The sequence below is a fragment of the Plectropomus leopardus genome, chromosome 3, assembly GCF_008729295.1.
Source record: "Plectropomus leopardus isolate mb chromosome 3, YSFRI_Pleo_2.0, whole genome shotgun sequence".
Lineage (NCBI taxonomy): Eukaryota > Metazoa > Chordata > Actinopteri > Perciformes > Serranidae > Plectropomus > Plectropomus leopardus.
Window position 1 is genome coordinate 5,489,238 of NC_056465.1, and position 12,382 is coordinate 5,501,619.

The 12,382-nt window shown below is 37.4% G+C and overlaps 1 protein-coding gene across 1 annotated transcript in view; it reads left to right on the forward strand.

Moving 5' to 3' along the window:
* Positions 1–803: 803 nt before the first annotated feature.
* The window catches only part of tut4 (terminal uridylyl transferase 4), a 27,602-nt gene continuing 16,023 nt past the window's right edge, over positions 804–12,382 (forward strand). Inside the window, exons 1-10 of the mRNA XM_042513351.1 lie at positions 804–1,174; positions 4,339–4,901; positions 4,991–5,133; positions 6,008–6,124; positions 6,245–6,422; positions 6,638–6,726; positions 6,855–6,906; positions 8,087–8,156; positions 8,754–8,880; positions 9,034–9,153. Coding sequence (XP_042369285.1) covers positions 4,418–4,901; positions 4,991–5,133; positions 6,008–6,124; positions 6,245–6,422; positions 6,638–6,726; positions 6,855–6,906; positions 8,087–8,156; positions 8,754–8,880; positions 9,034–9,153 — 1,380 coding nt within the window. The 5' untranslated portion in view covers positions 804–1,174; positions 4,339–4,417. The remainder of the gene's footprint in view (positions 1,175–4,338; positions 4,902–4,990; positions 5,134–6,007; positions 6,125–6,244; positions 6,423–6,637; positions 6,727–6,854; positions 6,907–8,086; positions 8,157–8,753; positions 8,881–9,033; positions 9,154–12,382) is intronic.

Here is a 12,382-nt window from a genome sequence, read left to right on the forward strand (position 1 = left end):
AATTAAGTTGAAGTATGAGTGAATGGCCTACACACTGTATGCCTAAATAAACAAATAAAATAATTGCTGCATTACAGAAATTTTTTGAAGAGTATGTTTAAATTCAATATGTAAACAGGTGTAAAATGCACCAAATAATTTTAATGTTATATGTATCTGTAGCCCACATTGTTTGTATACTACTTGCATTGTATTTTTTCTATTTTTATGGCATTCTTATTTTTATCTTATGTAACCCTAATATTATTTCTTTATTTCCTGTGTGTACTCTGTCATTGTGCTACTGCAACAACTGATTTTTTTTCCCAGTGGCGATAAATAGAGGATGCAAAAACGCAACTTAAGTAAGTCAGAATGAGATCATTTATATATAATATGTAGCACTAAAATAGTGATAAGGCGTCAAAAAATGGGACGTATAAAATAAAATCTATGACTAAATAATTCCAAAATTTGAGGTAAAAGAGTGAAAATGAAAATAATGAGATTTGGGTTATCACAAGTTTTGTAAAAAAACCCCAAAACAAAACAAAAACCATTACAAGCACTACAAATTGTTTTTCCCCAATCTGCTTTAACATTATTAGTCAACTTACTATTCAACTTAATATTCGTATTCTTACTTCCTTCTTATGTCTTACATTTTGTTTTCTTGTGAGAGAAGAAAAGAAAAAATAAAAGAAAAGAGAAATTACTGTAGTTACAGTAAACAGTTTCCGAGCTGCATTTGAACGCAGCACACTTCACGCCCCTCTTCATCATCACTGGCACTCCCACAATGCAGCGGGGTAGCTAATGTATTAACATGGCGTCAATGGTTGCTGTTTTGACCAGGGCCGTGGGATTTTAAAAACATTATTTAGAACAGCACCATGGAGGCAGCTAAATAATAATCCGAAATCGACTTTAGAGGCTCAAAGTAAGTTATTAGGCGCTGTCGTGTGTCGTCCTGGTCGCAGTCGTGTCTCGCGGTGTTTAATGACTTGCTGCTGTGTGGCAACTGGGTGCCAGTATTATTTATTTCCCGTCAGCTAGCTCAGCCGGACGACCGGGGGCACAGCGGCTAACGTTGGTTAGCTCGCGAAGACGGCTTACGAGTCGGCCAAGCAACGAGTCTTCAGGAAGTCAGCGTGAATCCTTCCTACAGCACGGGGAACGCATTTTGGTTTTAATGGTGAGCATTGCTTTTAGTCGATAATATCTGCGTGCGTGATGACCCCCTCCTTTGGCTTGTGTTTGGAAGTTGAGCTAACGTTCAGTCCCGGTGTTGTGTGCAAGTCGGCTCCCCATCAGTTTCGTTTTCTCTCTACCTGAAACAAAGGTTAGCGCCAGCCCCAAACAGTCATGTCTGCGTTGCTTAAGCATAACCTAACATTATCACAAATGAATTCTCAACACCGAGCATGTGAGGTGGCAGTACAGAGGGGGAAACGGACTTAGATACAACACCGGCAGCATCACTTCTCGGTCTGCTCTGTCTTTGTACATATGAGCAGTGATGCAAGAAGTCCTGTTGTTTTACTTAACTTATGCAAAAGTAGTACTGCCCAGTGTAAAAATACTCCGTTTCAGGTAAAAGTACCGCATTCAAGATTTTACTTTAAAATTTTACCAAAAATTAAGTTCTTTTCATGCAGAATGATATATCAGTTTATAATTAGTGATTTATTGATGCGTACATCCCTTTAATGTTGCAGCTGGTAAAGATGGAGCTAATTTTCACTACTTTATAAACTGCTGGATGGGTTATCCTTTTGAAATCCTGGCAAATTGACTTGATTTCTTTAAAAAAACATGGAATGAAAGCAATGAGCATCTTAATAAGAAAACTTCCAAAAAATTGCAAGAAATAAGTAGATTTAGAAAATTATTTTCAAAAAGCTAGGGAGGAAAAGTTAAGGAAAATCTATTTATATTTATCATAATTCTATATTTTTAAATTATGTTACAGAATTATTATTTGTTAGTATATATATTTGACTAATTTTTCCAGGCGGCTTTCATGTTGGTTTGTTTTTTCATTTTATTATTAATTTTGAAACAATTTTCGGGTAATTTGCGTATACTTTTTAGTAAAGTTTTTTCATCACCCAATGCCTTCTCCCTATGTTTTTGAAAGAACAAAGGCCTATTTTCCCATGTCTCATGGGTAAAAGGGTAAGTTTTTCAAATATCACTGTTTTATAGTGTAGGGAGGGTCATGCATTTACTACAGTCATTTAGGGAGCAGGTGGCATTGTGTCCAAGTCTGCTTCCCCATCAGTTTCGTTTCTCCTCTAACTGAAACAAAGTTTAGTGCCAACCCCAAACAATCATGTCTGTATCGCCTAAACATAACTTAACATAATCCCAAATTCATTCTTAACATGTGAAGTGGCAGTACAGAGGGGGAAACAGACTTTGATACAGCATTGGCAGCATATGTACAGATCTTTTACTCAGATCTTTTACTTAACTTATGTAAAAGTAGCAATGCCTGGTGTAAAATACTCTGTTTCAATTAAAAGCCCTGCATTCAAGATTTTACTTAAACATTTTACTGAAATTAAAGTACTTATTATGCAGAATGATATATAAGTTCATAATTAGTGATTTATTAATGTGTACATCACTTTAATGTTGCAGCTGATAAAACTGGAGCTAATTTTCTTTACTTTGTACACTGCTGGATGGGTTAACCTTTTAAAACTTTGGCAAGTTGACTTGATTTCTTTCAAAAACATGGGGAGAAAGCAATGAGAACCTGAAGAGGAAATGATGCTGAAATTAGCAATAAATTAGTTAAAAGTAAAAAAATATTACATGAAAATTAACAAAAAAACATGAACACAAAATTGGAAAGTTAAACAAACAAACAAACAAACAAGGAAATTACCTGAAAACTGTTTAAAAAATAATAATTCTCATCTATTTATCATCTATTAAGATGATAAACACATAATCATGATCATTCTAAATATAGTTCTCAGAATTTTTTTCCCTGGCTTAAAAAAAATCTAAATCTGTTTATTTCTTTCAAGCTTCTCATTGCCTTTTTCCTTATGTTTTTGAGAGAAATCAAACTAATTTGCCCAGTGCTCAAAGGTTTAAATTCTTTTCGAAGGCATCTGAATGCAGCACAAGAAAAGTGATGTCGATACAGGTTTCAAAGAGTTAATCTTTAACACTACATCACAATTCCTTAATTTGTATTTTTTCTGCTAATAATCTGAATCTGAAAAATAATGAGCAAGTGAAGTTATCAAATCAATGTTTTGGTGTAAAAAGTACTATGTTTTCCTTCATAATGTAGTGAAGTAGAATAAAATGGAAATTCTCATGTAATGTACCTCACAATAGTATGTTATTGGCAAACTTGGGTGAGTATACTTGGTTTGTATTCCACCTCAGTGCATGTGTTTGTGTTCAGGGAGAGCAGATAAAAGCCCCTCTCTTCAGTGTTATACAGCAGCATACACCTTGTTAAATTTATGAAAAACACAACAATTATTAAATATTATGGAAAAAATAAAAAGCAGATAAACCAAAAAAGTGAAATCAATAGTTCAAACTTATAAGATGCTACATTAAATTCATCTTGTGAGAAATGCTTTTGAAAGATTCAAAACAGATAAAGATTATGGTACATTTATGTGGGTTTTTTCTGGACCTATCAAGGAAACTTTTCCCTGCTACTTCTTTCACTGGATTTGCACCAACTATTTTGGAAAGATTTAGAGAACTTTTTTTAATGGTTTGTTATGTAGTGGAGGTAAAATTTCTCCATGTTCTGTCCAGATAAAAGGTTAGAAAAACAAAACAAATTCTCTTCAAAACCAAGTCATATGACTTTGTTAAAGCACAAAAGTTAAAAAGTGTTTCCTTTGTGACAACACCCCTTGTCTTGTTTTCCATGTTTTATTTTACTATTTTACCATGCCATACAAGTCAAAAGAACGTAATTGTAATTCACTCATGATCATATTCTCAAAATAGTCAAATACCAAACTTTTATTTCCAATTTTAATAATACCTCAAAAGTTTGCAGCAATGCTGTAGTCTGCGTAAAATAGGTACAAAAGCATTAAGAACTTATGACATTTTAGTTAACCATAATATTTGTATTGTATCCATTTTCTGTGTCTTCACTTGGCTATTGAAGAATAATTTTTTTTCTCTTTGTAGATTGATTTCTGTAGTGAACAAATGTATATAAGCTCTGTTAAGTAACATGCAAAGTAAGTTTACACAACTATTTTGTGGGTAAGTTTCACCTGAAGTGGTGAAACAAGACAACAGCCTTTCACAATGCAGTGTAGTCTTGCTATTCATACTGATGGCTTTGCTTTCTTCCCTTAGACTGTAGGTGGCCTGCCTCCCTGGTCATCCTCAGCGTGGTGTTGACTCCACCAGGGACAAGAGCAGCAGGACAGGAGGTATGGACGAGTCCATAAGTCCAGTAAAATCAGTCAAACAGTCTCAACCCAGAGGACCCAAAGCTTTGTCCAGTGAGAAGTCAAATAAAGAGGCTCCTGCACAGAAAGAGGGCACCAAGTCTGCAACCCGCAGCAAAGAACACCTCACTGCCGCTAAGGATGAACATAATATAGGTGGTCAGGGAAGCCGCGGGCCGGGCAGAACTTCAGCAGAGCTCTCCCAGGACAAGAGGAGAGGACGGACGTCCAGGCTGACCAGACTGACCGGAAGGACAAGTTCTGGGGAGAGAGGGAAAGGAAAAGCGGCAAGCTCAAAACCGCAGCTGGTGGCTCAGGCTTCTGACTCCAGGGTGTCTATTTCTGCAGATAGCAGCCCGTCAGCAAACAGAGAGACCAGCTCTCCTGTAGTGCCTGGTACACCCGAGAAGGGCCTCAAAGAGCAGGCCAAGAGCTCCACTGTGGCTCCAGCAAAGGAAAAGTCCCATGGTGGGTTTGCACAATGTTTTTCTTGAGGTTATTATGTCTCCTTTTTCAAATGTGTCTCTGGTAAACCTCTTTGTCTTTGTTGTTTGCAGGGGTGAAAGCTGCTGCACTGATGCATCAGTCTATTGACGAGGTGAGGCCCAGGGTGGAGGACGGGCCCCTGACAGAGCAACAGCTGGGCCTCCGACAGGCAGAGGAGCGCCTCTACAGAGACTACATCCACCGACTGTTGAAAGTAAGGAAACAATCCAGTTACACCCGATATACAGTAAATGTATCACTCAGCTCATCTCAGCTGCTGCATTATGGGTACAGCGAGTATACATCTGCAATAGATAGTATGATAGATTTACTAGTAGATTGATAGAGAAGAATTAAGCAAATCTTTCATGATCTCTGATCAAACATCATCTGCTTTTTTGATCATAGACATGTTTTGAAGAAATAAAAATTAAACAACTGCTTGAAGCAGTCTCTTCAGGATTTCGTGATGTTGCAGTCGCAACGATTCACACAAATTCAGCCAATCCCGTGATCTGTCAATGCATGTGACAGGAATAAAAAAGAGACCAGGTGTGTGACAAAAGTGCTGCCCAAAAGGGCGCTCTGAAGCTGCATTGCGGCAGCAGTTAAGACAGCCCAAAAGGAAATAATGTAATCAAACAGATTTAGTTGCTGATGCTTACTTTCATTGCATACCTTTACAAGATGGTCTCAAGCTAAAGCAAATTTCACAAACCTTTTTTTCTGTTTTCACTGGTCATGTGGATCCAATTTCCGAAGTATTTGCATTTTTCTACTGCATAGACAGCCCAGTGTCATGGAAAGACCCTCCTTCCAGAAGTGTAATACTTCTTTAAGAATAATAAGGATAATAGTTATGGAAACCCCGTCCTTCCATTCTTTCCCGTTCACTTTGTTTCATAGAATCATCACTAGCTTGTGTTTATTTCTTGTACCAGGGATTTGTTTGGGTTTTTTTTTTCTACCTAGCATGAGCGTGTGGGTTTAATGATTATGATCATGTCAAAAGGCCAAATTTCCAATTAAAAACATGTAAGAGACCCTACATAAACTGATGACTTTTGCTTCTGTTTCTGTTTCCATAGCAGTCCCCTGAGTACCCAAACTATCAATACTTATGCAAGCTCTGTTCTGTGCACATCGAGAACATCCAAGGAGCACACAAACACATCAAGGAGAAGAGACACAAGAAGAACATCATGGTATGAAAACTCTAAAGTGTGTGTTGTCACTCATAGCAGGACACATGTTTTATTTGTGCTTATCTGTATGGGCACTAAAGATGTGATTAGAATTATTTTTTTTCACATGCTCTGTATCAGGAAAAACAGGAGGAGAACGAGCTCCGTGCCCTGCCTCCTGCCTCCGCTGCCCAGCTGAGGGCCGTGGACGTGGCGGTCCTAGAAACAGCCAGGCGGCACGGGATCTCAGAGGAGGACTTTGAGGTTCGGACGGCCGTGGTCATCAAGATGGAAGAGATCATAAAGAAGCACCTCCCAGGTTATATGCTGTGATGATGTTCAATTGTTTTTTTCCTGCAAAGAGTTGTGTAAAAATGGAAACGCTTTGAGAAACGCTTTATTTTTATTTTAGGTCCCACTGAAATTCAACCTTGCTGGTTCTCACTGTCCAGTTTTCTGGATGAATCCTTCTGAGTGTGAAATACACTTTATATACTGTATATATTTTCCAATATCCTGTCTTTGGCTTTTCAGCTTGTGCTCTCCGTCTCTATGGTTCGTGTCTTACCCGATTTGCCTTCAAGACGAGTGATATCAACATCGATGTCACCCACCCCTCCTCAGTAAGTGTGCTTCTTCCGCTGTCTTCTGCATTTTCTCCAATAACATAAAGTGGCCGTTATAAATCAGCAGGGATATTTTGTATTGTAGTCAATGGTCTCACTTTCTCTTGTTGCTTTTATCTGTTCAGATGACACAACCTGAGGTCTTGATTCAAGTGCTGGAAATTCTTAAGAACAGCCGTAAGTTTTGCTCAGTGCATTTTAAATTCTCCATAAGTTGAGACATGATGAGATGAATAGTTTACTAAGTTGCATTAACTGACTGTTCTGCTTTGTCAGGAATTATTATTTGTGGTGTTGTTCCATATATCTGATAGTATTTGCAAATAGCACAACAGTTTCAAGAGGCACATTGTTTGGGATTCCTTATCAGGTTGAATATGATTTAAATGTTTTTCCTTAACCTGTTCAGAACCCATTCATTTTCAAAACACAAAAATATAGAAATATGTTGTAATGATGGATTTCTACTCTAAATGCACGTTTTGATTAGGATACTTAATTATGTGTTTTTTTTCTGTCCATTCCAGTGGACCAAAGACTCTTAACGTAGAAATCGCCATAATAATAAATAAAGCCAATAAAGAGATTATTTATTTTTCATGACTAAGTAACTCATATCAAAAAATAAAGTGATGTTTTAAAACACATCACTTATATATTTTTTATTGCTTTTGTCATTGTGACAAAAAATATAATCAATTTCTGTAGTATCTCCTGAAAATAGTATGTGGAATACCAGAGATCAATATTCTGTGAGCATAATCAATAAGATGCATTAAAGCTTGTTGTTGTATCATTGAAAAAAATTTAATCTGAACAATTTATATCCGTATTTAAACATTATTTCTCACGTTCATTTTCCTGTGACATTCAGATATACTGTCCATTCCACTGGATGGATATTTTTGAAAAAAAAAATCCTGTGTAAAGGCTTTAAAACTTAAGATTTTTTTTTTACATTTATTAGTAATATAACATCTCATCTTTGCTTTAAACACAAATTTTGGACTTAAACAATATGATTTATTAACTGAAACGCACTTCTTCTTTTCCTCATGGTCAGCCCTGCTTGTTAAAAGGGGGCGTGGCTCTAAAGCAGTCCACTTTAGATGATGTGGAACACTGTGATTGGCTTACAGACATCCCATCAATTTGGATGCATTTGGGTTCCAACAGAGGTTTTGTCCATTGGAATGGACGGGGGGATCTGAAGGGGTTAAGGACCTAAACCTCGTGGTTTGGGTGATAAATGGTACTTTTTGTTGTTTTGCTTTTATGTAAAAGTCCTGTAGTGAATTAGTGTATGTGCAAACCTCTTCAAGATCATTTAATTTTTTTTTCTGTCTCTCTTCTCCAGCTGAATTTTCTGAGGTTGAGTCAGATTTTCATGCCAAAGTTCCTGCTGTTTTCTGTCGGGATGTTTGCAAGTGAGTGTTGCTTTACATGCATTGATGCATTTTTTTGCCTTTTCTTATCTGTATGTGTATATTTTTGACAGTTTACTCTCTTTGATGTTTACCTTATTTGTCATACATGTCTAGAAAGGGAGTTTTAATTTAGTAATGATTTATAGTATGTGGTTCTCATATTTTTAAATATTGGTTGGCATCATTACAATGATGATTGATTAAAAGAAGGAAATCTTTTTATGACTGCAACTTGGTACCTTTAGAGTCAGCTGCGTTAGATGGTCTAAATTCGGTGCACTTATATAACTGCACATTGTTGCAGTAGATATCAACTCCCACTTGCCTGACCTTTAAGGTCTGCAGTTCCAACACTAATTTACAGTCTGGCACCAACTTTTGTGTTTCCAAAAAAATCTATTCCAAAGAGAGAGTAAAACATCACATGTAAAGCCTCCAGTGCTGCATAAATGTCTTTTTCATATGTTTATGTACATATTCCATATGGTATCTGCCAGTTAGGTGTTGAAGTATTACAACAGTTAGACTTAGATTTATTTAATGTCAATTTAAAAATACTTGTTCTCACTTTTCATTGCCATTTCTGTTCCTTTGCAGCGGCCTAATGTGTAAAGTCAGTGCAGGTAACGACGTGGCTTGTCTCACCACCAATCACCTGGCAGCTCTGTCTAAACTGGAACCCAGATTGATTCCACTGGTGCTGGCCTTCCGCTACTGGGCAAGGGTAAGGCTGCGAATGACACTGAATGAGGAAAAGTGCCCAGGCTATAAGAAGTATAAGAAGATATTATAATTGAACAAATACATTTCTGTTTTATTGTTTGGATTGAGGCCAAATTGCAGACTAACTTAGAGCAATTCTTGTTTTTCTCGGTAGCTGTGTCACATCGACTGCCAGGCCGAAGGTGGAATCCCATCATACTCCTTCGCCCTCATGGTCATCTTCTTCCTGCAGCAGAGGAAAGAGCCCATCCTCCCTGTCTACCTGGGCCGCTGGGTAGGTGAAGTGTTCCCCCTGTTGCTTGAAAAGTTATGCTCCATATCTGCTCTCCCAAAAACCCAAATTATTTTTAATCCTTTTCCTTTTAAAAAAAATATTATTAGGGGGTATTTTACGCCTTTGGTTAGTTAGCTGACAAAAGAGAGAGATGGGGAGGAGATGAAAGGAGAGAGGGAGAGATGGGGAATAACATGAAACAAAGTAGGGCTGTGGCGATTCATTGACGTAATCGACATCTTTGATTACAGAAATACGTCGATTTGCAAAACTTCAATTTCACCACTGAGTGAGCTGCAGCTAGGAATGACTTCTCACAGGAGCACAGCTGCTACTCTGCACAGACAATTGAAGTGAAAGCATCCTGGAGCATTTTTGTTAAGGGTTACATACATTTTTATCTTTATACTTTTATCACAGTTTTAATTGCATGTTTGCAGTTCCATTATTTTACATTACAAAACAGTTCCGAAGTCTATATTGACGAGGTGAGGCAATTCTTACCAGACTGTCTTGATTAGGAATCAAATGACAGCAGAAAAGTGCATGGGACTAGCATAAAGGGGGCATGTCTGTAGCTTAAAAACCCATATTCATTCATATATCTGGAGGTCAGAGGTCAAGGGATCCCTGTTAAATGAACATGCCATTTGTCTATCGCCAGAATTCAGCCTATTTTTGGAGCTTTATTCTTGGTACCACTGGATTCCTCAGGTCTTCCGGTTTCATATGATACCTTTAAAGCTCAGCCAGGGACAGCCTCTTAAAGAAGGGAAAGTTGGCCGGTGATTAACCTGATTTTTTAAAAAAAGTAATGCGTCAATTAAGGACATTAATCACATTGCAACTGATGCGTTAATGCTGACAGCCCTAATTGTATTCTTTATATTTAATACTTGTAACATTTTCTTTTTGAATGAGAAATGATTCTTATGATAAAATTCATGAAAATTGTAATTCTGCTTATTTGTCAGAGCTTTCCTGCCTCCTCCCTGTTATTTTTCAATGCATTATTCAGACTTGATCAGAGTTTGGTCCATCTTTGAGAAAGTTAACTTTTTTGTAGTGGGTGTCTTCACTGATATAAAGCAGAGGGAAAGGACTGAGATTTCAAGCATGTTTCGGAGAACACAGTTAGTAGTGTAAGTGTCACAGCCTGGTGTAACGTAGACAGCGTCTGCACAGGCTGACCCACATTCTTCGTCTGCGTCTTGTGTCATGTCTCGTGGTATGGCTCAGGGATCGGATGTATAATAAAATCTGGATACAAGACCCCAAGATGGCACGTATTTAGTCCAATGGGATTTGTTTGACTGATGCATACGCCAGAAAAAGCATCTATCTTCTGGGTTTACTTCCAGGGGGTATGTGGCCTGCTAAATATGTCCAGTAGTGTTTTTCCCGCTGGCCCCGCTGAGAGGTCATATGCCGCGCATAGACTTTACATTGAGATGACGTCTTGGATTGGTAGACAGGCTGAGCGGTGGTGTAGCCAGTTGTGGTGTATGTGATAAAAGTGTGTCTGTGTTATTTTGAGCAGGCACATTTAACTCATGAAAAATACATGGTTGAAAAATCACCCTCCCACCATGCTGCTCTCATTTGCATAAGGAAAAGCAATTTGATACTACAAATCATTAATTTCTTCATGATGTAAAATTCATATTCATATTTACATTTAAAATTCTAAAATGACCCATTTAACTAAGATTGCATTTATCATTTCTGGCATCACTGTTACTTTCAGATGAAGTACAAGTTAATTTTTTTACCATTTATCAGCAGGGAGAACTCCTCTGTAATGTAAAAGTAAGATGGGAACTACTTCTTCTAGCTTCTCTCCTTCAGGTGTGCAAGGTTTTTTATTCAGACCCTTAGTCTATTTATGCCATGAGGTGCTCACACAGAGGTGGCTTTCTGAAGTTGCATATTGAAGAATAACCAAACCACTGTTTGCAAGTTTCAGGCCTTCACTAGAACACATTCTTCACCTGGTATCACTGCTGGGTGCGGCATGTGCTCTCACACCTGTACCTCCACACCCAACAGTGACATCCACAGCTCCAAAATAAGAAAGATACACATTACAGTATACCCCATGAGAGATATTTGAATCACAAGCTTTTTTTAATATTGCAATAAAGTGTAAACCAAAGCAAACGTCACAGCTTAAAGTTTATTTTTGTCTAAAACAATACAAACACAGTCCTTCAGCAATGTTTAAAGTTAACTGGCATCACTGTTTTTGCCTGAAGCAGCGATGATCTCATTAGATGCCTAAAAGCAAGCTGCAGAGCCGTAATGCTTATCCTCTTGCAGCTCTCAACACATTCCTACCAATCAATCAATCAATCAGTCAATCACTTGAACATATCACCGATTACAGCGGTGTTTTTTAAAGCAACCAAAACACAGTGATAACAGACAATCAAACCCTGAACCTCCAAGGAACCCAAATGTTCCTGTTCAGTGAGATCAAACAGCAACAATAGGCTTTCCTCCATTTTTGTAGTTTACTCTTTACTTGAAGATGTACTTTTCTGCTTGTATAGAAGAGGAAAAGATGCAGTGACCTAGAGCATAGAGCTTCGAGATTTTCTCCAAAATTGCATGATTGGCTGGGTGGATAGAACTCAGGGGCGTCCTGGCAGCCTTGTGGTTAAGATGCATAAAGTGCAGTAGCAAAGTCATCGGTCGGGGACCTTTGTTACAGAGTGACTTTTTCTTCTTTCTCTCCATGCTTTCTGTCTGTTTCTAAAATGTGTTTGTGAAAAAAAAAACAAAAAACAAATAAACTCTTTCATTTTAGTTAATTTAATTTAATTTAATTTAATTTAATTTTAACCGCCTAGTTCTTTCCCATTTGTTTTTTTTTTTTGTTGTTGTTTTGTCAGAATTTGTAGTTTCATTTCTGCAGTTGTTGATGTTGTCTTTGGGCTGTAAATCTGCACATTTGTAAATGTAATAAGTGTGGAAAATCATGTGGAATTCAGATTCTTCACATTGAAAGCTTTGAAAGCAGCCATTTTATACCTTCATTGGGTTGATAATTAGATACTGTTGCAAATATTCCTCATTTATTTATAATGGCCTTCTTCCTGAAAAAGGAAATTTTCATTTTTCTCAACAACATACATACTTCTTCTGCCAGTGTTTCTATTGGCTATGAAATAATTGTCAAGTTCAGAAGTATTTCACTGCTGGGAAGATGGTTTTACCATAAAACTAG